This window comes from Crotalus tigris, unplaced genomic scaffold (assembly GCF_016545835.1).
Source record: "Crotalus tigris isolate CLP2741 ecotype Arizona unplaced genomic scaffold, ASM1654583v1 scf7180000017722.570129, whole genome shotgun sequence".
Classification (NCBI taxonomy): domain Eukaryota; kingdom Metazoa; phylum Chordata; class Lepidosauria; order Squamata; family Viperidae; genus Crotalus; species Crotalus tigris.
In genome coordinates, this window is record NW_024096591.1 from 146,618 (window position 1) to 172,588 (window position 25,971).

Sequence of the window (25,971 nt, forward strand, 5' to 3'; positions counted from 1 at the left end):
GATGGCGTTAGTGACATTTAGTGGGGAACTATGCCACTATAATTTATTATTAAAAGAACTGGCTTGAAGCCCAGGCTCAGAAAAGACTTTGATTGTCCTTGAAAACTTTCACTGGGAAAAGGAAAAACAAACAACAACTCTTGGCCTGCTTCTTTGTTGTTCCTAGAAACTTTCATTTTTGCAGACTGCAGCAGGGAAAAGGGAAAAAAAATCCTCTTGGGCTACCTATCTGTGTTGGGGACTATAAAGACTACATATAAAAACAAAAGGAGTTGTTCCATACTTAGCCTTAAATGGTAAAAAAATCAACTTTAACACCTGTTTCCAAAGTTCCCAGCTTGATATATCAACAAGAAAATGTTAATGAATTTCAGAAAGAAATTCTATGTTGAAGTTAGTCCAACAGACAATTGTTTTATTTCATGAGACTAAAAATAACGCAAATGAGATAAAAGAACAATTTTCTAATCTAAACTTACAAATCCAGACTATGACTACAAAGGAGGAACTAGTAACCCAGAAAACAAGGAAAATTAGAAGAAATAGATCCAAAGATGGAAGACCTAAAGGAAGGAATTAACAGACAGATACAGACAAATGAAAAATTAGAAGATATAGTGGTAACACCAGAAATGGAAAAGATATCTTACTTGTCAAGATCTCAGAACACATTTGAGGATAAGGAAGAAGAGCTGATCGAAAGGATGATAAAGCTGTTATGAGAAATGCTGAATACTGACAAACACGATATGAAAAAAAAATGAAGGAGAAAGATGGAGGCTGTTTAATGAATATAAATGGATTGAGCGTTCTTCCAAAAATACTTCAATTAAATTTTCTTCCTCATTCCAAACAATATATACAAAAAGAGAGGAAGAATTACTTGATGATTCAAATGTACTGACTTGGAAAGTTATTTGGCAAAGGAAGAAAGCTAGAGTAAGACGGAAGGAAATAAGAGGTTTTGACCTATTAGATGGGATATTATACTAGTAAATAGATGTTTGAATATGGTTAAGAAAATAATTGTCAGAAATAAAAGAATTATTATAATTAGGATAGGATTTGCAACTAGAATATTATATTTTGTTATGAGATGGGAAATATGAAAATTCTAAAAGAGTTTGAATAAAGGAAGGCTTTGGTTACCCAAATATAATTTATTATGAGAAAATTATAAGTGATAAAGATACTTTGAACATTGAGGGGAAATCAAAAATTTTAAAAAGCGGGAAAATCAGGATATTGATTGAAAAATTGGATTCTAAGTGCAAATGCAACTGAGATATATTTTGGCTAGAAAAGATATAAACTGACAGTATCAATATTATGTACAATACCAGAAAAATGTGATGAAGATGTCTATATTTAATTGTTTATGTATTAACAGTAACAAGAACTGTATTTGTCCAGTGTGGAAAAATGCATACCAGCGGAAGAAGAGAGGATCAAGGAAGCACTAGATGTAGTTTTGGACTAGACTGGGAAAGTTAATATGTGCCACTGAATTACCAATGGACCCAGACAACACTTCGTTTATTAAGTACTTATGATTTAAAATTAGAAAATAAAATATTTTTTAAAAAATCAAATGAGTAAAATAAGACGATACACTTGTTTGACACACACATCCTTTCACCAAAAGATTTACTTAAATACATACAAAAACGTAAAACAAATAGAAAATGAAGCAAGTGGAAGACAGAATAACGTGGAAGGCTAAGGCAAACCGTTTCTATGAGCCTCTGACTCTGCCCTCCACTCTTCCAGGGCGCAGAGTCTTCTGTTTTGTGCCTCAAGACGACGGTTCATGGTTTTCACTGTCAAGAGAGGTCAAAGAGAGATAAAGTAAGAAACTACATCACCAAGGCTGATGGTTGTGATTCCATTTATAATTGGGAAAAAAATTATTAAATGTACCACATCCCATGAGCTTACAGTAAATTCAATTACTGTTCCTGGTTACCAAAGAGGGAGGAAACAGGAAAGAGATATATTTAAATCATATTTCCAAGGAGAACCAGGAAAGATTAAAGCAGTGTTTCTCTAGTTCAGCAACTTTAAGATGTATGGATTTCAACACTGATAATTCCTCAGGTAGCATGCTGAGGAAATTTGGCATCTCAGTTAAGCATCTTCCTCAAATTAAAGTTGTTCAGTGCTTTCTCTGTCAAGGGTGCTCTGATAAGCAAGATGAATCCCAAGATGTCCTCTTAGAACTATCATTGCTTTGGTGAGCATGGCGCCAGTTTAAAGGGGAATGATTTCAACTGAGATTGGTCCTTTCCAATCTCTATGCAGATCTAATGGGACTGTGTAAATTAAGACTTGGAACAAATCTAAAAAAGCTATAAAGTTGTTCAGTAAGATGATTTCTCTCTTGAATTTCAACATCTTCATTTCTTTCTGAGCTTTCATCTTGATTTTAATTGGTCAATTCATTTGACTTGAAGCACCTTTCTTTCCCCTCTGCTAGGGCAAACCTGGGAATATTGTTCCTAGCTATTTTTGTAGAATGTGCCTGAAGGGGCAAATCTTGTGCATCCATGTCAAGTGAGTACATGAACAAAATAAATTTGAAAGTGCTTCAGGCTTACAGTTCTGGAGGACTGCTACTCTGAGATCCTCCAGGGAAAGGCGAAATGCCTCCATACTGGTACTTCCTTCCTTTGGTTGTGATGTTGGTGCCAGAACTGTTGAAGCATCTCTGGTCTCAGTTCCTTTCCTCTGTAGTTTCCCTGTGACACAACATGAAAGTTATTTGAGATACAATATGAACACTTTGGATGACTACATGAAATTATTCCCACTCGATAATGGGCGTATGGTTCATAATGGGTTTTATTGTACCACATTCACTTTAAACTGGGTCAGGAAGGACCTTTGCATTAGATAAGGCAAAATGGGCAAAGCATAAATCTCTAAGGCACTTGGCACATGGCCTGTCTGGTGGCCCCTGGTGGAAGAACTCTTGAGATGCTGGCTTACCATGTCGTCTGGGACTATCCAGTTCCTCTAGTGCCATAGCAGAAGTGGATGGCCTGGGGTCTTCCAAAGAGGTGGTTAGATGATGAGATATAGGATTAGGAAGAGGGGAACAACCTTCCCTCATTGTGCAGCCCTGAATGGATGCACAAATAATCAGCAAGAGCATGCATACAACACTTGCCCACACCAAGGTTCACTGCTTCACTAAGTTGAAGTATAGTGCATGCAGCACCTACTTCTGAGTTATGGGAGTGTTTTGGGGTAACAACGGCAGAATTAACAGAACTCAACAGGGAGCCACAGCTATACTTACCAAAAGGTTTTTCTTCCTTTGCTGGCTTTCGCTGATATCTGTAAAGCTACTTCAAGCGAGGACAATGACAACAAAAGGACCTTCACTTTCACCAGTTTTCTATCCTGATGTTGGCAGCCTGTAAATTATCGATACAGAGACATTGGAGGGTATCTCAGTAATGAGCATGCTGGAAGGGAAAGAGTAGGAATGAATATAAGAGCCATGGAAAGTTGTCCTTTTCTGAGATGAACATGCCTCATTATTGCAGCAGCCTGCTTGCTTCAGCATGTCATGCACTACATGCCTGGTAATTAGAGTGACAGTACACTAGAAGGAGAAAGAAGAGTTGACAGCTTGACCTGCATCTTTGTCATACCAGTCACTCACTCTTACCACAAACAAAATGCATAGAAATGTCTCGTCAATGGCCAATTGCCAAATTGGATGCAATCTGCCCCATCATCTTACACTCACAAATTCTTGCAAAAAATGCCAACTCACAATTTCAGTACAATTTCATTATTTCTTTTGCAATGGGCAAATAAGTAACCTTGGGACATTCAGGCTGGAATCCATGAAGTAATTAAATATTATGGTAATAAGTACCAGAGACTGTAGGTGGGGAAGGTTCTTTGATTTCCTTATTGGAAGAATAGTGAACTAAGATGTAGGAACATGCTTTGAGGGCTACAATAACTGAATCTTAAGCTTAATCTAAGAACCAAATTAAATTCAAACTGAAACCATTCCTCAATTACAACTTAATATATGGATTTGTACCAGCTTAAAATTTAGGTTCCTACAGAGTCCATATTTTTGTTTTATAGGACATCTTAGGCTTCATTTACTCCATCAGAGAAATCTCATTTGGTGATTTATATGCTGATCATAGTTCTTGATATATTCAATAACTATAATCTTTAGCCATTTTATTTTTTGGTTTATTTAATTGTATTTTACCTCAATAGTTTTTATTTCTTTTAATCACTGTTTAAGTATTTTCTTTCAAATGGAGAGAGGGAGAGGGAAAGAGAGAGAGAGAATATGAATCCACAAAATTGGGGATAGGGATAATCACATATTAGCTGAATAGGCTGACTAAGCCACCGTCCTTCAATGCAAATCCCCAGTGAGACTACGGGCAAATACAATAAAAGCTTGGTACCTGTACACCCCCATCCCCTTATAACAATAAGAGGCTTTATAGATCAAGGGTCATTCCCACCAGATAAGTGTCACTTTTCAGGGATTTTTTAAGTGCTCCTGTGCCACATAGTTCCCACAACGCATCTGTGATGTCTTGGCTGGGCTACATCAATAAGGGATACTAAGAGGTATGGGATCAAAAAAATCAAGAGGGCGGCTACAACACGCCATTAGAACCTTTAATTTTTACGGAGAGAGAAACAAAGAACACCCTGGTGGTCAAAAGGGAATCGCGATCGGGAGAACACGATCCTCGGGCGGAGGGCTTACCTTTCGCCCCTCGGCTCCCACGCACCCCAAGGCGGGTCTGTTCATCCGCGCCCCATTCAAACGCCTGCGAGCCTCCAGTACAGTACGAGCCTCAGCTCGGACTACAACTCCCACCCACTTCCGCCGCTGATTTCCTCCGCGATCCGGAGGCCCATATTAGGTGTCCCCAGCAGTGCCGGGGATGGGTGAGCTTTTTTTACTACGACCGGCGCTGTTCAGAAGTCTTGATAGACAGAGGCGACGGCGCGTACATACGCTGAATGTCGGAAGAAAGCTTCTTTCTAATCAGCTTTGCCGATACAGCTTTTGTTTTCTCCTATCCTATTCAGGCGTTTCCAGAGACAGCCTGGGATCCTTGAGTCGCTTAGCAATGACGTAATAGGTGCGCGCGGCCTTGCATGCGGTGTCCGAAGGGCTGCTTCAATGTCTGTGACCGGCTGTGCACGGTTGCTTTCTCGGCTCCCCTCTGGCCAGTTGCGCTGCGGATGCCCTCTGGCTCTCCGGAGCCGGGGCGGTGGCCTGAGCCGGGCGTCCTCTCTCCCTGCCACTGCGAGAATCGCTTTCTTCGCTTCCTCCAATGGCGACGAGGACTCGGGCGTCAAAGGCCTGGACACGTCCTTGTTCGTGCCTCTGCAAGTGTCCCCGCAAACCTTCGCCCCGGAGGTCGATGTGGGAGCCGAGCTGACGAGCCCTCTGAATAAAAGTAAGCCGGTGGAGGAGGAAGAGGCCGGGCCTGTTCTCCCGCGCTTTTCCTTTGGCTACGGCGTGTCTCGTCTCTAAGGGTTGCTGGGCAGGTTGTGACCGGATAATCCGGAAGAGCCACGCCAGTCATCGGTGGCTGATGCTGGCCCAGAGTCGACCGTCTTTGAGCCTGGCTTGCTTGGAGACCTGCTTGGAAAAGGCTGGGCTACGGGATGGGCCAGCGGGGTGGCAGGGGAAGGGCTTCAGAGGCTTTTCCCTGATGAACGTGCTCTGCAAAGCTCATCTGAGAAAAAACCGGGGCTTACCTGAGCAGTGATGAAAGAGACAGCTGGAATATTGCATCCAGTTTTGGTTACCACATTACAAATAAGATGTTGAGACCTTGGGGGGGGGGGAAGTGCAAAGAAGAGCAACTAAGATGATTAAAGGCCTGGAGACAAAAACGTGAAGAACAGTTGCAGGATTTGGGTATGGCCAGTCTAGAGAAAAGAAGGACTAGGGGGGACATCATAGCAGTATTCCAGTATTTGAGAGGTTGCCACAAGGAGAAGGGGGTCAATTTATTTTCCAAAGCACCAGAACAGAGACAAGAAAACAAGAAACAATGGATGGGAACTAATCAAGGAGAGAAGCAACCTGGAATTAAGGAGAAACTTCCTTACAGTGAGGACAATTAACCAGTGGAATAGGTTGCCTTCAGAAGTTATGGGTGCTTCATCACTGGAGGTTTTTATGAAGAGACTGGCAGCCACTTGTCTGAAATTATATAGGGTCTCCTACTTGAGCGGAGGTCTGGACTAGAAGACCTCCAAAGTCTCTTCCACAGCTCTATTATAACCTATTCAGACAGAATGTGATAGAGTGGGTTATAAGGCATGCTTTCAACATTTGCTCATTACAGATATCTATTTTCCTGGGAAAATGAAGCTATTGTGAGAGACCAGAAAAGACAGAGCTTCTTTAAAAGATGCTGATGGGTTTGACGTACATGGCTTTGACTTTTCCAAGCACCTTTTCTGCTTCGGATCCAAAATGCTGCATATCTCTATTAAATTTGAATAAAGATTCCTAACTCTCAAGTATGAATTTGTAATGAGAGAATTTGCATAGTATAGCTTAATCATTAAAGAGTTTAGTCATTCTTACCATTTCTTAGTATAAGTCAGCGTGCTACAAATGTAATGCAATGTAGTATTTTTGGAACAAGAGAGAAAAACGTTGTTACTGGTTTCTCTAGTATTTAGTTTTAAATGACCCCATTTATCCTTAGTCCCAATAACAGAAAGTTACTTGCTAGATTCTGTCTGTAGTTTCTTGTAAGAGGCAGCAGCAGAAATGAAAAATTTATTTCAGGAATGAATTCACTTAGTATGAACTGAGGCAGTTTTTGTGCGACTGCTGCTTCCTTCCAATGCTTTCTCATACTTCAAAATTATTGAGGAAAAGGCTTTCCATGTATTGTTTCTTGATTCAGTAAGCATGATACAATTTATATTTTGACTTCTAGATGAAGTATTGAAAACATTAAATAAATTTTGCAAGAGGAGAGAAGTTCAGAAACTGGCAGCAGAAAATGGGCTGGATGGTATGTAATTCTTGGAAATAAATGTTACTGAATATTTCTTTCAGTTATTAGAAAACCACATGTTTAGATTTGATCTCGTTTTGGGTATTAAATTCTAAGCTGGGGCAAACATTGTTTTCTTCAACTAGGTCCTACTCTTATTATTTCTTCCTTTTTGAGAACAAAGAGTAATTGGTGTCACTGAATTGGAGCGGATGAATTTTGACTAGTTTGTATCTCTTCTTTACAGATTGGTTTCATGGAAGCTACATATTACCCTTCTAAGCAGATCTTTCTTTTAAAGCTGGTCTTTTGTGACCAGCATTACAATATATTTGAATATTGCTATATAATACAAATGTAGGTTTAGGTTGTCGGGTTTTTAATATGGTTTGAAATGTCTTGGAAGAGAATGTTAGTGTTATGTGCTCCTGGCTACTTTCCTTCGTGACCAGAGGCAAGCTCGCCTGACCAATAACCAGCCAAGACACAGTGAAGGCCTTTTGTTTCGTTTATTGCAATAAGCGGGGAGAGAAGCTTTCAAAGCTTGGTTCTCTCCAAAGTTTTAACCCAAAATAATTCCTTCTTTTATTCATCCCTCTCACCGGCCGCTACAGCCCTCCTCTTTCCCCATTGGCTGAGGTAGTATGAGGTTACACTCTTTCCGTCCGCCTATACACATTTCCTGATAACACACTAAATCATATTCACTTATACAATAAGAATAAGAAAAAATAGACATTTAAATGGTTATTTTAAACTCAGATATATTTATGTCCCCATTTTAAACAATAAGTTCTTTTCCTGCTTTTCAATTCAGTGTGCCTCTCTTCTTATCTTATTCAGCTTATTTTCCTTATTCTCCGTTCGACCTATCCTTCCTGGCTAGCCATTTCCTATAAAAAAACTATTTATCTAATTTATGACTTCCCTCTTCCTTTCTCAGACCCAACTATTTTTACCTTATCTTACTTCCTTAATCCCTTCCTGACTCTCACCATCTGTATTTTTTTCTATTAGTTTCCATTGTCTCTGAAGATTTATCATATTGATGTATATTTATCAATCCCCCCTGTATTTCTGTATACTCTGATGAATCTTCATTTTTGGCTATATTAGATAACATAAATTTAATCTGTACATCTTCTCCAGAGATGTTTTTCGCTACTGACCCCAATGTTTTGGTGCAAAATGAAATATAGCAGGGTATACATTGGAGACAGACACAACACATAATACCTATCACAACTATAAACACTAGTCCTATAAATATTTGTTTTAACCATCCAAAATTGGGAAGCCAATTTGTTAACCAACTCCAATCACCCCACATATTTTCATACTTTTGTTCAGGAGCTTTGGCCACATTCCTGATTCCTTTTGCAATATCCATCACTGCTTCATGATTGTCAGCTACCTTTAAATTGCCACAAACAAATTTTTACCTTTATTTCTCAGGCTGTTCTGGTGTGTTGTCTTCAGTAATATTAGAAGTAGAATCCACCCTTCATGATTATTACACAGTATTTCACACCCACAAATTGATCCACAATTACAACAATAACAATAACAATAATCACTAGCTATTACAGATGTAACACATCTACCACCTAATTCTTACAATGTACAATTCTACATTTTCAGTTTCTAATGGTATGACTTCTGACTTAGTTATTCATTTTATTTGTAACAAACAACTTTTATTTTTCTGATGAGTCACCACCAACATCTTTCTTCTTCATCTGGGGTCACCTGAAATTCTAATAGAGATATTCAAAATAGGTAGGGGTTCTGGTCCACTACCCATTCAAGTCCTTTTAAACGTGGCTTTCAGTCCTTGTCCTGGAATAACCGTCCACCCTCTTTCAGGTCCAGTCACCACCTTTGCTCATGTGTAGTGAGTCCAACCCTTCTCAGCCCTCCGGACAGCAGATATAACATAAGGAACTTCCTTTCTTTGGTTGTAGAAGTTCCTCCTTCCATTTACGATTCAGCACCCACTGTCCCAGTTGGATCTTATGGACTGGAAATTCCAAAAGGAGTCGTTTGCGCCACCAAGCCTTCCTGTCAAAGAGAAGACAGAGACCCCAGTAGTTGTTCTACATTTAGCTATTTGTCTCCCTCCTTTGGGAGCCTTAACCCTTTATTAACCCTTTTATATATCAAACATCCCTCTGTAGCCCTTTGGGCTATCCCGTAAATTCCAAGGGTAGCATAGAATTTCAAATATATTTCTACCTATGCTTTAATTCCCCAATGATTCCCCTCGTATAGTTTTTGGATCACCATTCTTGCAGTACCTTGTAATAACCACAGAATCCCCTTAAGACCATTTTTGTTGTTTAGTAATTATAAATCTATATCCTTAATCCTTTCTTCTGCCAAAAAGTTGCTTTCCCATTTCTTTATAATTCCCAGAATAAGATCTTACAAAATTGGGAAGCTACATAAAAATGTATTTGCTTCCACAGCTTAAAAGGGGAGGAAAGAAAAAAAAGAAAAAAAATCATTTGTCCTGTATCAGATAGACTACACTTGTCCATGGAAGCTCTATCAAAAATTGTCACATTTTTCTTTCTCCTCCCCCTTTCACCCTGATTAGATACCATGTTACAAAAATATAACTCAATAAACTTATTGTAAATAACACATTCAGAATTCTAAAAGGTAAAGCACATAGGCTCACCAATTAGCATTGGGCCAACATTTCTGGAATGCCTTTTGTCTCAGGCAAATAACATTCAAATCACTCTTGTGGCAGCACATCAAAGAACACCAGGATAGCTAAGAAGACAAAAGATTGTCTCCCCCTTCTCCCACTCACCAAACCAGACAGAGTAAAAATTTATACAAAACTTTTGCTTGAAACAGCCCTCAGTCAGGAGGAAAATTGCCATAACATTTACAAAAGTGGCTTGCCAATACCTCCCTCCTAGGGCTAAAAATAAACCAGCCTCAAAACACTCAGCCAACCCTCATGGCTAAAGCAGGATTTGAACTCAAATCCAGCCTTGCAGCCTGTGGCTATAACCCTGAAACCAAATTGGTTTTCTATAAAGATTTCCCTCCCCCTCCTTGGCTCCAAGGAAAAGGAAAACAAATTGGACACACACAGTATGCAGCAATTAATCATCTTTTCTGCAGTAGCAAGGAGTCCCAAAGACACATATTTATCAAATGTTAAATAAAACATCATAACATTGTTCCTTTGACAAGGATACCCTCAAATGCATTATTAAGGATAAATCCAAACTAAAATGCAAAGGAAAATCACTGAAGCATGCCACACATACAAAAACAGAATATCAGAGTTCGATGGGACATTAGAGGTCCTCTAGTCCAACCCCCTACTGAAACAGGAAACTCTATCCATTTCAGACCCTATCAATTTCTTTCCTCCCAAAAACCTCCAATAATGAAACATCCACAATTTCTGGAGACAATTATCCCACTGATTAATTATCCTTACAGTCAGGAAATTTTACCCAATTTCTGTTCTTTAAAAACACACATACACACAAACAAACATGCAGACAGAAACTGCCTCCCCCCTTTTTTCTTCTTCTTCTTCTTCTTTTTTCTGCATCTCTTACTTTTCCAAGGCAGAAATTCTTGGGTTAAAAAGTAACAAACTAAACATGTTTAAAAGGATTGCTCAAAAATTTCACCCCCCTTCAATAGTCCTTCCACCATAGGTTTTAAACCCATTCTTCCTTCCAATGTAATATTATACTGTTTCTGGTGAATTACTTCACCAGGGTTCTTTAAAGTCACCTTTAAAGGATCCATGTGTACCCCTCTTCTATTGCCCTCTTGGGCCCATATAAGAGGGTCCACTTTTCCTTGAGCTTCCTCACTCAAGGTCATGATATTTACAATTTTTTCTCTTTCATTCCCCATAATAACAATCCCCAATTTACCAATTAAGTACCCCCTGGCCAAATTACAGCTCCATTTAACCAATACAAAGTTCAGGGCCTTTTACTACTACTGTCTGGACCATAGCAGATTTAAATATTGTTGTTTCTACTACATGTCCATAATTCCCTGATCCTTAATCTTCCCTTTCCCAATTTGCATTCCTGGAGGTAAAAGTTCAGGGTAAATCTGGTGGTCCAGAATCCACCAAGTACACCCTTTCCTCCTCCAGGGATCCAGCCTTTAAGGTTTATCAGGGGTTCCTAAAAAGCTGAACCACAAAACAGATTAGTCTCCTGAACCCCTAATCCTCAAAATTCACCAAATGTGCTAGTTCTTCCCCCTCCTTCCTCTTAAGGTACCGTACTCATTTTCCCAGTGTCCTTCCTCCTTACAAACGGCACATTTGTTTATTTATTTAAGGACTGGGGAAAATTTTGCTCCTAGAGATTTATATCCCCTGGTGCCAACTGGCTGTCCTCACCCCCAGCCTGCCTTTCCTAATTACTCTTCCTCTTTGCTGGCCTGTTTGCAATAATTGAGCCATGACTTTTATCTTATCTTACGTTTATCTCTCTCCTCTTCTCACTTCGCATATACTTTCTGAGCCTCTTTTACAGCTAATAAATCTTCTATTGTTTTAGTTTTCCATCTGTCTAATTTCTGCATTTGTACCCTAATACCTTCCCATGCTTTCCATTGGTCCTAAAAACATTTCTAACCTGTTTTCCTACTTCAGTAGGATCTTTTATTAGGTTGGGCAATTCTTTCCTAGATTGCCTGATTTCAAAAGCTGTTAGGGGGAACAATCCCCCCCCCTTGGAGAGAGGTTTTCTCCTCTCTTGTCACCTTCCAAACTATAGGAACCTCAAGAAATACATAGCTTTCTACTTAACTCTTTCACACAAAATAGCGGATCAGAGATCTCGCCTTTCATCCTGGCCAGGCATAAAACTTACCCCAGCTCCTTTCTTTCTCTCTCTCTCTCTTTCCCTCTCTTCCATCTGATTATTTCCATTCTTTTAACACCTTCCATTGTCCTTCTAATTACTAAGAAACTTCCCTTCTTCACCCTTTCTTGCTTTTACACCAGACAAAAAGTTCCAAATGCTTCACCCCAGGCAAAACAATCATTAAGACCTTGTTGTTTTGTATATTACTGTTAGAGGGTCTCTCCCTCCCCTCCCCTAGGTTTTTAGAAATGAGTTAATACAAACACACAAACACACAGACCATTAAACATCATTTCCACTTTAAATCTCCACTTTTACTCTTTTAGGGCACTTGTAGCTTGTTCTCTAGGCAGTGGAGAAATACAAGGAGTGTTTCTGATAGACTTTAACCACTGCCTATCCATTCCCCATCGCTCTCAGCTAAGCTGAGAAGCCCAATTTAATTTATTGGCTGGCCAAACATGTACTTAGGCCAAATATATACTGTAATGTATCATCCTTCCTTTGTTCAAATGCCTTGTTTAAAGCATTGACTTAAAACACTTTAACATTCTCCCTAAGGGATTCCCATCTCCCTAAGGGGGTTCATTCCAGAATGTAAATACCTTTCCTCTTTTTCCTTATTGGCCGGCGCACTGGCCGGGGAGGCGTTCCTCCTCTTCAAACTCTTATTGCCCATTAACACCTCTCTGATATACAGATACCCCTCTGGTATCTTACCTGTCAGGCTGAGTTGAAGTCCTTCCTTAGGTCGGCCGACTTTCCCTTAGGTCTTCACTGGGTCCTGGCTTTCATCTCGGGATCTCCAATTCCTCCTTGTTTGAGCAGGGGCAATCCAAACTTTAGGGCTGGGAAAAACTTACCCAGGTGCGCACTCCCCTTTCGAATATCCCCGGCTGCCAAAGATGGAACGGATGCAAATCCCGGAGGAGCCCCCAAGGCTGTTATGTGCTCCTGGCTACTTTCCTTCGTGACCAGAGGCAAGCTCGCCTGACCAATAACCAGCCAAGACACAGTGAAGGCCTTTTGTTTCGTTTATTGCAATAAGCGGGGAGAGAAGCTTTCAAAGCTTGGTTCTCTCCAAAGTTTTAACCCAAAATAATTCCTTCTTTTATTCATCCCTCTCACCGGCCGCTACAGCCCTCCTCTTTCCCCATTGGCTGAGGTAGTATGAGGTTACACTCTTTCCGTCCACCTATACACATTTCCTGATAACACACTAAATCATATTCACTTATACAATAAGAATAAGAAAAAATAGACATTTAAATGGTTATTTTAAACTCAGATATATTTATGTCCCCATTTTAAACAATAAGTTCTTTTCCTGCTTTTCAATTCAGTGTGCCTCTCTTCTTATCTTATTCAGCTTATTTTCCTTATTCTCCATTCGACCTATCCTTCCTGGCTAGCCATTTCCTATAAAAAAAACTATTTATCTAATTTATGACTTCCCTCTTCCTTTCTCAGACCCAACTATTTTTACCTTATCTTACTTCCTTAATCCCTTCCTGGCTCTCATCATCTGTATTTTTTTCTATTAGTTTCCATTGTCTCTGAAGATTTATCATATTGATGTATATTTATCATTAGTAACAAAATCCATTTGATTAGTCCTGTTAAAAACAATTACATAGTTATTAAGTTTTATTGATATGTGTTTTAAAATATTCTTATTAAGATTGGATTCAGATTTTAGAGATTTTGAATGTTACGTGCAGTGCCAAATTTAGGTTTGTTTGTTTTTTTCTTTACAGCTCGTCTTTTTCATCAAGTATTTGTAAGTTTTAGGAAATATATCATAGAGTCTAGTTTTCTGAATCCTGATCTGCACATTATTCTCAATGATATATGCTGTGGTGCAGGTAAGTGAATAATAGAACCTTCTGCAACCTGATGCTCTTCAGATATATTTTATGGTCTCAGGTCATTTCCCCTTCATAATGGCCAGATTTATCAGGTCACTTAGAGGCCTCAGGTTGAACATGACTGAGGTTGGGAGATCAAAACATTTCATAAGCATCCTCTTTTTAAAAAAGTTCTCTTATTTATATAATTGAACAGTAAATATTAGATACACAGCTGTTCATGAATGAATGAAACAAATTTATTATCATTGGCCAGTGATTAATACAGTTGTATAGCAGAAATTATAGAGTAGAAGAAAAACTAAACACCAGAGAAGGCTGATTAAACTTACTTAAACCCTAATGTTTATCTTCTGTTGTTTGTTATGTTTAATTTGGAATAGTCGTATTTCCTGATAGTCATTTGGAGATACTCTCCAGTTAATTTTTAGAGGTGTGAAAAATTGTATACAGACAGAAATTGTATAGCAAACTACCAGTAAACTAAATAGGTCATTCGAATGTGGTATACTTGTGATTTCTTAACTGCATATTTTTCCTCCTCTTTTATCCCTCAGGTCATGTTGATGATTTGTTTCCATTTTTCTTGCAACACGCTAAGCAGATCTTTCCTATGCTGGAGTGTATGGATGATCTGCGTAAAATCAGTGATTTAAGATTGCCTCCAAACTGGTTAGATTTTTAAATCACCTTTAGCTACTATGTAATTGTTATTATTTATTTTGTATTGAAACTAGATTTCTTCTAGTTAATAGGAGTGTGTTATGTTACTGGAATTATAAGCTGATTTTTACCTATTTGAAATGTTGGATATTGGACTTGAGATTATGTAACTTTATATTAATTATATATTTTGAAATTCCAATAATATGACTTCTCTGGTGCTAGATATAGCTCATTTTGGAGTAACTTCTGTTCAGTTAAATTCGGTGTGCTTAAAATTAATGAGTGTAGGATTATAGTCCATGTCTGGATTTACATGTTGCACTTAACCAGACATCATTGGCTTGTGGCTTATTATATGACCTGTGTATGACCTTTCACTGTTCATCAACACAGACATTTGGTACAATATGCAAATTAGTTTATGTCTGATGCATACTCTGTTCAGAGTCTTATTTGAAATTATTGCATATGTACAGTATATGTTAGGCTATCTTAGCTTCAGTTAAAATTTTGGGACTTGGAAATTTGGACAAGTAAAACTGGTTTCTGGACAGTTTCTTTTGCAATAGTACTTGGGCTTAGTTTTGGTGCAGAAATGCTTTAGTTCAGTTTCCTGTATTGTTAAAACAAATTCTCATAAATAAGACTACATAGTTCGTTTACCATTTTTGCACCCACTTTATTTGGTAAATTTTGATAGAAGATATTTTTCAATTAAAATATTTTGAATAGATCAAACAACAGAAAAACATAATGCCCTGGCAATCAGTGGCAATAATGAAATTTAATCAAGTTCAGATTCTAAATAATAGCTTACAATCACAAATATTTTTTCTAAAATGTACTAAAAATAAAGTGCTTAGAATACAGGTAATCTTTGACTTATAACCACAAATAAGCCTAAAATTTCTTTGCTAAGCAAGACAGTTGTTAAATGACTTTTGCCCCATTTTATGACCTTTCTTGCCAGAACTATTAAGTGAAGCATTGCAGTTAAATTAGTAAGACAGTAGTTAAGTACATCTGGCTTCCTCATTGACTTGCTTGTCAGAAGGTGGGGAAAAGATGATTACATGACCCTGGGACAATACAGCTATCATAAATACATGAATTCTGATCACAGGACTGTGGGGATGCTGCATTGGTCATAATTGTGGGAAAGGATCATAAGTCACTTTTTTTCAGTGCCATTGTAACTTTGACGAGTCACTAAATGAATGGTTGTGAGGACTACCTGTAACCAAAGGTGTCTTTATTTAAACATATATATATTCATTGGTCAGTCAGGATGAATGGCCCTATCACATGGTCAATGAGTAAGAAACTAGGTTATCAAGACTTATAAGAGATCTCTCCACCCCCAACACTTCACTCTGAAGATGCTGACAGTGGATCAGCGAAAGCTAAGTTTTTTTTAATATTGTAAATAGTTGCTTTTATTGTTTTAAATTTTTTAACAATAAACAGCTGATTTATATTCCTCCCGGAGTTCGAAGATTGTGTATTATTGTGTACGTATATGTATGTATGTATGTGTGTGTGTGTATGTGTGTGTGTGTATATATATATATATATATATATATATATATATATATATATATATATATATATATTAAAAATTACATTAAAAATTGAAGAATAGCGATTCCTGGGTACATACATTTCAGTAAAAAAGGAAAGCGATCACCAGGAAGTAAAACACCAAGGTTTTAATAAATAAAATCAAGCTTTCGATGGCTAACATCTGCCATCATCGTCAGGATACAAGCCAGTCAGTGAGGAAACCTGCTTATAAGCATAGCCACACCTAAACTCTACGCATGGACCTTGTAACAGGTCCAAGCCAACTAATCCTTACTTTACTTACAGCCTTCAGTGATTCTTTCTTTTAGCTCTTACTTACATCCACCTAGCTTTCAATGGCTAGCACCTGCCATCATTGTCAGAATACAAGCTAGCTAGTGAGGAAACCTGCTTACAAGCATAGCCACGCCTAAACTCTACGCATGGACCTTGTAACAGGTCCAGGCCGACTAATCCTTGCTTCACTTACAGCCTTCAGTGATTCTTTCTTATAGCTCTTACTTACATCCACACAACCACCCACTTCCTCCCTCCCTTTAGTTCCTGAGTCATATAGGCAATGTGTGTTTCTCAAAATTAAAGGGTCCTCTGCACTATTGAATTGATTCTTCTTTCTGTGTTCCTTGGGACGTTTCTCTCCTCCACTCCTCCGGCACGCATCGCACTCATTTGCATTCTTCAATCCTGTCACTCCTTCAATCCCCCCACAATCCTTGCCACCAATCTCATCCACAATTTTATTTCCCCCCACTGTTCCCAGCATATCGCATCCTCCATGCTCCTCCTTCATGCCACCTGGTGCGACTCTCAATCCGGTTGCCTCTCTTTCAGTCTTCTGTAACGCCGCTCTCCGGGAGCGCGTGACCACCCCCATAATGGGGCGGCTGTAAGTATTGATCTTCTGTACAATGTATGAGCAAATAAAGGGCACCCCCATGGGGTCACCTATTTCAAGTGTTATTGCTGAGGCTGTATTGCAGCAGTTGGAACACGTAGCGATGACTCAATACTGCCCAAAGTTCTGGGCCCGCTACGTTGACGACACGTTCGTCATAATTAAGAGGAGTCAAAAAGCTGACTTTGTGGACGCACTCAATTCGGTGTGCGTGGATCTGCAATTTACGGAGGAGGAGGAGTATCAGGGTAGGCTGGCATTTCTTGATGTCTTAGTCCAATGCCAGCCAGATGGGACCTTAACCACCCGGGTCTATCGCAAACCCACGCACACCGATAGAATTTTGCACTACAACAGCAATCACCCGGTGGCCCACAAAGTCAGCTGCATTAGAACCCTCTTTAAGAGGGTGGACTCCCACTGCAGTACAGCCGTAGCTAGGATGGAGGAAAGAAAACATCTCCTCCGTCTCTGTAGGTACAATGGGTACCCCATGAAATTCATCAGACGCCACAGTACTCTGTCCAAACCATCCCAAAATCCATCAAGTGGGATGGCACCATCACAGACGACTCGTATTACCCTCCCTTACATTAGCAACGTCTCGGAAGCCACCACCAGACTATTGGCACCCTATGGTGTAAGGGTTGCACATAGACCTGACCGGACGTTGCGTTCCTGCATTATGAGACCAAAGGACCCACTCCCCATAGTTGAGAGATCTGGAGTCATTTACAGGATTAACTGTAATGACTGTCCAGGCAATTATGTGGGAGAAACTTCCAAAAGGGTCGGAACAAGAATGCAGGAACACAAGCTGGCAATAAGAAGAGGTGAGCAGTACTCCCAAATACTGACTCACATGGAGGAGTTTGGTCATAAATTTAATTTTGACGACGTAAGGGTGGTTGCCAGTGACACCTCCAAGAGTGGTAGGTTACTCAAAGAAGCCTGGTTCTCAGACAGCATGTCAATCAATCGACATGTGGACCTACGCCCGGCATATCAGACCATGAAGGCATGGGAAATGCGTAGACGACCTGGGAAAAAACATCTGAGTAACAAAAACTCTGGGTGTCCATTAGATGAAACTGGCAACAAAGAAGAGAGACATCTACAATCTAGACCCCCTTTAGTTAACGATTCGTGTGTACATCCGCCGTCAATTAAGAAATTTGTTGATATTAGTAGCCAATCCTCGGATGCCCCAGACACCTCCTTGTACTGTACCCAATACTCAAGAATAAGAACAACAAGTGTCCCAATCAACACAAAACAAACTCACTACCCCAGTGACTATATCGGCTCCATTGTCCCCAATGGTGCCCCCGCTACAACGCATCTGGTCGCTGGCGCCTTGGAAATGGATAGGAATTCAAAAAAGGCAACACCTACCATGAGCGATGGCAGAATAACACCTTTGCTAGGCAGCCACACTGATCAGAGCCACCGAGACAGAGACATGCCTCCAATGGATGTACAGAAGATCAATACTTACAGCCGTCCCATTATGGGGGTAGTCACGCGCTCCCGGAGAGCGGCGTTACAGAAGACTGAAAGAGAGGCAACCGGATTGAGAGTCGCACCAGGTGGCATGAAGGAGGAGCATGGAGGATGCGATATGCTGGGAACAGTGGGGGGAAATAAAATTGTGGATGAGATTGGTGGCAAGGATTGTGGGGGGATTGAAGGAGTGACAGGATTGAAGAATGCAAATGAGTGCGATGCGTGCCGGAGGAGTGGAGGAGAGAAACGTCCCAAGGAACACAGAAAGAAGAATCAATTCAATAGTGCAGAGGACCCTTTAATTTTGAGAAACACACGTTGCCTATATGACTCAGGAACTAAAGGGAGGGAGGAAGTGGGTGGTTGTGTGGATGTAAGTAAGAGCTATAAGAAAGAATCACTGAAGGCTGTAAGTGAAGCAAGGATTAGTCGGCCTGGACCTGTTACAAGGTCCATGCGTAGAGTTTAGGTGTGGCTATGCTTATAAGCAGGTTTCCTCACTGACTGGCTTGTATCCTGATGATGATGGCAGATGTTAGCCATCGAAAGCTTGATTTTATTTATTAAAACCTTGATGTTTTACTTCCTGGTGATCGCTTTCCTTTTTTACTATATATATATATATATATATATATATATATATATATATATATGTAGGTCTTTGGTTGTTCGGGTTTTCTCCCGCGTAAAATTGGAAGTGTCTTGGCGACGTTTCGACGAAGTCCCATTCGTCATCTTCAGGCTGGTGTTTTCAGCTTCGTGCTTCGAGCAGCAATGTGTGGTCTTAGCTGTTTCTTCCTTTTAACTGCCAGTGGGGGTATGAACTGATTGGGTGGGAGCTTGGCTGTGTTCTGATTGGGTGGAGGTGTGTTCTGATTGGTTAGGGGCTTGGCTGTGCTCTGATTGGCTGGGGGGTTGGCTGTGCTCTGATTGGCTGGGGGAGTGTTCTGTTTGGTTGTGCTCAGGTTAGTCTGAGTTGCAGAGGGGTTTAAGATTTTGGGCTGCCTTGCTATTTTATGGCTTCGCGTTTGTGGTCGTGCCTCATTTTCATGGAGGGTGTCAGTTTGCTTCATGTATGGATTGGGGGGCTTTAAAGTGGCTAATGATGCAGCTCTGGTCTGGCTTCTGGTTTGTGGTCGTGCCTCATCATCGGTGTGGCTTTGGGTTTGCTTTTTGCGTGGATGTGTGGTGGTGACATCCTGTGTGGTTTTTGTGAGTGTGGGTCTGGTATCATTTTTTGTATTAGGGAGTCGTTTGTCAATAAGGGCGGGTTTCCAAATGGCTGGTAGGCGGGAGGTATCATCTCGCTTGTTCATGCTGTGTGGGCGTTTTTCTATCTCGATGGCTTCTCTGATTATTCTGTTATTAAAATGTTCACTTTTGGCAATGGTTCTGGTATTTTTAAAGTCAATTTCATGTCCTGTGGCTTTAAGGTGTTGGACCAGGGAAGATGTTGGTTCCTCATAAACACAACATCAAAACAGCATTCTGCACAAACAGAAAAATATCCACCATCCTTAGAAACCCCAAAGATAAAATTGAATTAGAAAATCAAGGAGTATACGAAATCCCATGCACCACTTGTCCCACCACATACATCGGACAAACCAACAGAAGAATAAGTGCACGCATTGAAGAACATAAGAACTCAGTCAAAAAAGAGGAACCAACATCTTCCCTGGTCCAACACCTTAAAGCCACAGGACATGAAATTGACTTTAAAAATACCAGAACCATTGCCAAAAGTGAACATTTTAATAACAGAATAATCAGAGAAGCCATCGAGATAGAAAAACGCCCACACAGCATGAACAAGCGAGATGATACCTCCCGCCTACCAGCCATTTGGAAACCCGCCCTTATTGACAAACGACTCCCTAATACAAAAAATGATACCAGACCCACACTCAAAAAAACCACACAGGATGTCACCACCACACATCCACGCAAAAAGCAAACCCAAAGCCACACCGATGATGAGGCACGACCACAAACCAGAAGCCAGACCAGAGCTGCATCATTAGCCACTTTAAAGCCCCCCAATCCATACATGAAGCAAACTGACACCCTCCATGAAAATGAGGCACGACCACAAACGCGAAGCCATAAAATAGCAAGGCAGCCCAAAATCTTAAACCCCTCTGCAACTCAGACTAACCTGAGCACAACCAAACAGAACACTCCCCCAGCCAATCAGAGCACAGCCAACCCCCCAGCCAATCAGAGCACAGCCAACCCCCCAGCCAATCAGAGCACAGCCAAGCCCCTAACCAATCAGAACACACCTCCACCCAATCAGAACACAGCCAAGCTCCCACCCAATCAGTTCATACCCCCACTGGCAGTTAAAAGGAAGAAACAGCTAAGACCACACATTGCTGCTCGAAGCACGAAGCTGAAAACACCAGCCTGAAGATGACGAATGGGACTTCGTCGAAACGTCGCCAAGACACTTCCAATTTTACGCGGGAGAAAACCCGAACAACCAAAGACCTACATACAAACACCCGCGAAAACCTCAGAAAACTATATATATATATATATATATATATATATATATATATATATATTATATATATATATATATATATATACACACACACATACATACATACATACATACATACATACATACATACATTAATAATAACATTAAAATATGATCCCTGGGTGTATCCATATTCAAAATAAATAAATAACAATGAGCACCAGGGAATTCCAAACTGTATAAAAGTTTAATAAAAACGCCAAGCTTTCATTGGCAACTGCCGACATCATTAGGGCTTAAAATGCTAGTTAGTGAGGAAGTCCTTTTATAGATTAATCAAGGTCTGCGCCCGCGTCCTAAACCTCGTCATCAGGCCTAATTGAATAAACTGTTCTGGTTGCAGCTCTTACACTGGCAATTGTCCTTTTCTTGCATCCCTTGTCTGTATGCGTAGCACCACATATTCTCCCTGAATATGTGGTGTTACGCATAGAGACAATATGTATATATATATATATTATTTGAGAAATCATGTGAAACTTTCAATAGAATAAAATTCTCCTTTTTTGAGGGCAGAGCATGTGCTTAGGAAAGAAATTCAGAAGACATGATAGTAGTGTGACATCCCCCAAAAAGAGATGTTTGAGATGGAATTTTAACCTTCAGTTTCAAAACAGGAACATAAATTTATTAAATCTTACAAACACTTGAATCTTTCTAATATAAACACTCTGGAAAAATTGCATTGTCTTTGGTACTGCATCTTGGCACTCAATCTGGGATACTCCAGGGCAAAAAAAAGGGGGGGAGGGGGTCTGGGGATGGCTGTATGTTGTCCATCTCAGAGGTAAGGAAAGACACGAAAGTGGTATTGAGGAAGAGAACACCCTTGTTTTCTTCTTTCTGTTTCCTCATTTTCCCCACTCCATTACACCCAGGGGTGACTAATCAAACTTGCTATTAAAAATCATCTTCCAAGTGCTACAGAGCTACACATTTAATGATGATTAAGTACAAATTCATATTACTTGATTTATTTTTGCATTTCTATTTATGTGTTCTAGGTATCCGGAAGCCAGGGCTGTTGAAAGAAAAATTGTGTTTCATGCTGGCCCTACGAATAGTGGGAAAACCTATCATGCAATCCAGAGATATTTAAAAGCAGAATCCGGAGTATATTGTGGTCCTTTAAAACTCTTGGCCCACGAAATCTTCCAAAACAGTAATGATGCTGTCAGTATGTCATTGAATTTCCATCTGATATTGCTTTGTTGCAGTCATGCTGTTACATGGAACATTGTTGGTGGTTAAAAAAAATGTGTGTTATCAGTATCTGTCTGCAGTCCAAAAACAGCTTATAAAGTGGGGTGAAAAAACAGAGTTTTAGGGACAGTGGGTGTATTTTAAAGTTGTAGTGTTTTTCAAGGACATTCCTAATTTGCAGTCCGCTAAAGATAACAACAAAAAAAGTGGATTTCAACTAACTGCACCGCTGGAATGGGGAAGATACAATTGTCAGTGGTTTTCACTCTTTTCTATAATCTACTAATCCTCTCGGAAGTCTGCCCTGGAAGAATCCAAATCTTTCTGGACCATATTTTCAGAGAAAAAGAGAATTCTTCCACTGCATTCTAATAATAGAAGTCTTCCACTGCAGATTATGTGAATCCATTATGTCATGGGACCACAGGTAGAGCTCAGTTTCAACAACCATTCACAGTTACAATGAATATACTTACAAATGGATCTCAAAATTGCAGCCATCCTGGCATTCATACAGTCACATGAACCCAGTCTGGGTGCTTGGCAACTGGTTCGCACTTGGGATGTTGCAGCATCCTGCAGTTATGTGATTGCCATTTGTGACCTTCCCTATTACCTTGCCAGAACAAAGTCAATGGAGAAACAGACAAGGAAGGTTGTAAGTCACTCTGGCAAGTCACCCTCCCTTCCCCCCTTTGGGCCCATTGCATTCATACCTCACCAGCCATCCACACACCTTCCCCATCTGGTAGTAGTCAACCTCCTGGGACTTGCAAGGAGGCCCTTGCTTGATGATAGCAGTGTTGTTTTGTTAGGAATAATAGGAGCAACTTATGAGAAAGGTTGTATATATTTAATTCTACATGTACAAACTGCAGCAAGATTTGTATTTGCCCAACATTGGAAAAATGAAAATTTACCAACTGAATAAGTATTAATTAAGAAAATTTTAGAGTGTGTAGAAATGGACAGATTGTCTTTAAAGATAAAAGAGAAAGAAGACTCAGTATATTTTAGAACATGCAATAATTTCTATCAGTGGCGAGAAACATGAGTTAGAGAGAAAGGAATGTGATATTTAACTTTGAATATATATTAGTAAGAAGAAGGCTATTGAGCGATTAATTAACATATTGTTTATGATAATTAACTATTATCTATTATTTTTTATTAAACACATGAACCCAGACATTATGCTGTTTGCTAAATATTGAGAATGTTATTTGGAAAAACCCTAACCCCAACCCTAATCTTAATCCAAATCCCAACCCCAATCCCGATCCCATCTCATTCCTAACCCTATAAAAACTAATAAAATTTATACTCCCAAAAATGATGGCAGTGTTGTTGTCGCTAAGCAAACCAGTAATTTGATGTCACACTCCACAACTGCATCACATAGCGATGAAAATTTCAATCCCAATTATCATTGTTAAGAGAGGATTATCTATGGTTTTGTTATTGCTTCAAGTGCTTTGTTGGACTTCATTGTTATATCCTTGAGGGAAATGTTTATTTTGCTTTTTTTTAATGTTATAGAATGTACCATGTGACCTGGTTACTGGAGAAGAACGAGTCTGTATTGATCCTGAAGGGAGGGCAGCTGCCCATGTTGCTTGCACTATTGAGATGTGCAGTGTTAATACACCTTGTATGTATGCTTTTTAAAAAAACTTATTTAGTTTTGAAGTGCTTATAATATTTGTACATAAAATTGTCCAGAAGAGAAAACACAAAATAGTTTTTAAAATGAACAAATGCCCATTTCAAAGATTTCATTATGGAAATGCCTCTTACTTCTGTAGTGAGAGTTTATGAATCTTAGTAAATTTTAAAATTTGATAGATAAATAAATGACTCTTTTATTTCATGCTGTTTTTTAAGATGACGTGGCTGTGATTGATGAAATTCAGATGATTAAAGACCCTTCTAGAGGTTGGGCCTGGACACGAGCACTCTTGGGTATGTCTTTGGAAAGATTATTATTATCAAATGGTGTTATCATAATCCATATTGTATTTAATTTGCAGCATAGTTTTTCAGAGCAATCTTCCCATATCTAAAGCTCTCCAGATTTCTTCAGAGTACATTGGCCAACACTTTCAGTCATGGAAAAAACCCATGTTTGGGTGTCTTAGATATTTGTTCTAAGAAAAGAGTCTTCAAACTTGGCAACTTTAAGACTTGTGGACTTCAACTCCCAGAATTCCTCAGCCAGCCCTGGCACTCATACAGTCACATGAACCCAGTCTGGGTACTTGGCAACTGGTTCGCTGGCTGGCTGAGGAATTCTGGGAGTTGAAGTCCACAAGTCTTAAAGTTGCCAAGTTTGAAGACCCCTGCTCAAGAACAACACATGGAGTTACTTCTGAGTAGTTTCTTTATTATTGCTTGTCTATAAAGGAGTTTCTTTATTATGTTTGCCTACTCTTGTCAATCTAAAGCAATTAATCTGCATAAATATAGAGATACTCTGATCTGCTAGGGAGGGGCCATCTTATCCCTCTTCCTATCTAGCAGAAATTCCAAGCTCCACTGCCTTTTTAGCCCTCTGGGGAAGAGCCCTTCCTCCTGGCACTACATATCACCACAAAATGGCTGACTGGGGAATTTCAAAATTGGAATCCACATGTCTTAAAGTTGCTGAGGTTAAGAAACGCCACTATAAACAAAGCATGTTGTTCCATGAAAATATTTTTTTTGTAATGCTTGCACATCATTATTTTGTTCAGGACTTTGTGCAAAAGAAATCCATGTTTGCGGTGAAGAAGCTGCTATTAACTTAGTGACAGAACTCATGTATACCTCAGGGGAACAGGTTGAGGTAGGTGCTCTGCTTCACTCTCTGTATGTCCAGGATAAGAAAGAAGGCCCAGTGGGTGGAGCTGCAAGAAAATGGGGGGGGGGAGGGTGTCATTTTTTTTCCTGGAGTTTGGGAGTTCATTTTAAGTCTTTTTCAGTCTTTCCCATTTTTCTAAAATGTATCTTGTACTGTAGTCCTTATGCTATGGTTTTCATGTGATTCCCATCTCAAAGTAATGGTAACTATATTTGTGATTTTGAGTAATGGACAAAATGGAGTTTTAGGGTTGCAAAAAAGGGGCTCAGGATCTTTTCAACACCTCTGAAACCTCATATTGTCCAATCTAATGTGCAGACTTCTTCCAGTTGCTTTTCCTTAAGAGGTAAAATAGATGGAATATATTAAAAGTTGTCCCCTCCACCAGCGTTTCATATCCTTAAAGCTAAATTGCTCAGTGATATTTATATACAAATTATACAGTGCTTTTAGACTCTTTTATTGTCTCTATATTCTAGAAATGTAATTTGATTTTGAGGTTACCCCACTCCCAAAAAATTCTGAATTCTGAAATTCACTTAGATGTGAAACCCGCAAAGGGAAATATTGTTCTCAAAGTAGCAGTTTTTATTAATGACTAAAGCAGAAAGCAATTTCTAGTGAATATACAAGTTATTTTCCCCCCAATAACTACTGTATCCTTCCCTATCTAGCCACTAAGAAAAGTCATTCACGAATTGTTCAGTCCCTGTTTGTTTCCCATATTTGTTCTCTTTAATGTAAATAGCTCCAATTGTTACAAAAGTGTTGCTAGATGGCCTGCTTAGGATGAGGAGCCTAGCTAGAGTCCTTCATTTTTAGCAATTGTTCTTACAGCCCGTGATCAAGATCAAGTTGAGAGCCTTTTCGGGTCAGAGGTTGTCGCCCATTCAGAAACCCTTGACTGTAACCAGCGTCTTTTGTTCAGTATTATTGTATTCTAGTTTATGGCTATAAACAGTATTG

General features: G+C 39.6%; 1 protein-coding gene across 2 annotated transcripts in view; it reads left to right on the forward strand.

Annotated features, from left to right (window-relative positions):
- The first annotated feature begins 5,049 nt into the window (after positions 1-5,049).
- SUPV3L1 (Suv3 like RNA helicase) overlaps positions 5,050-25,971 on the forward strand; it is a 36,314-nt gene continuing 15,392 nt past the window's right edge. The window contains exons 1-8 of one of the 2 annotated variants that reach the window (XM_039338867.1): positions 5,050-5,462; positions 6,969-7,046; positions 13,654-13,761; positions 14,322-14,436; positions 21,968-22,136; positions 23,706-23,817; positions 24,051-24,128; positions 24,899-24,990. In XM_039338867.1, the coding sequence (XP_039194801.1) occupies positions 5,183-5,462; positions 6,969-7,046; positions 13,654-13,761; positions 14,322-14,436; positions 21,968-22,136; positions 23,706-23,817; positions 24,051-24,128; positions 24,899-24,990 (1,032 nt within the window). In that variant the 5' untranslated portion in view covers positions 5,050-5,182. Of the gene's footprint in view, positions 5,463-6,968; positions 7,047-13,653; positions 13,762-14,321; positions 14,437-21,967; positions 22,141-23,705; positions 23,818-24,050; positions 24,129-24,898; positions 24,991-25,971 lie in introns of those variants that run through there. The other variant, XM_039338868.1, reaches the window with a different exon arrangement.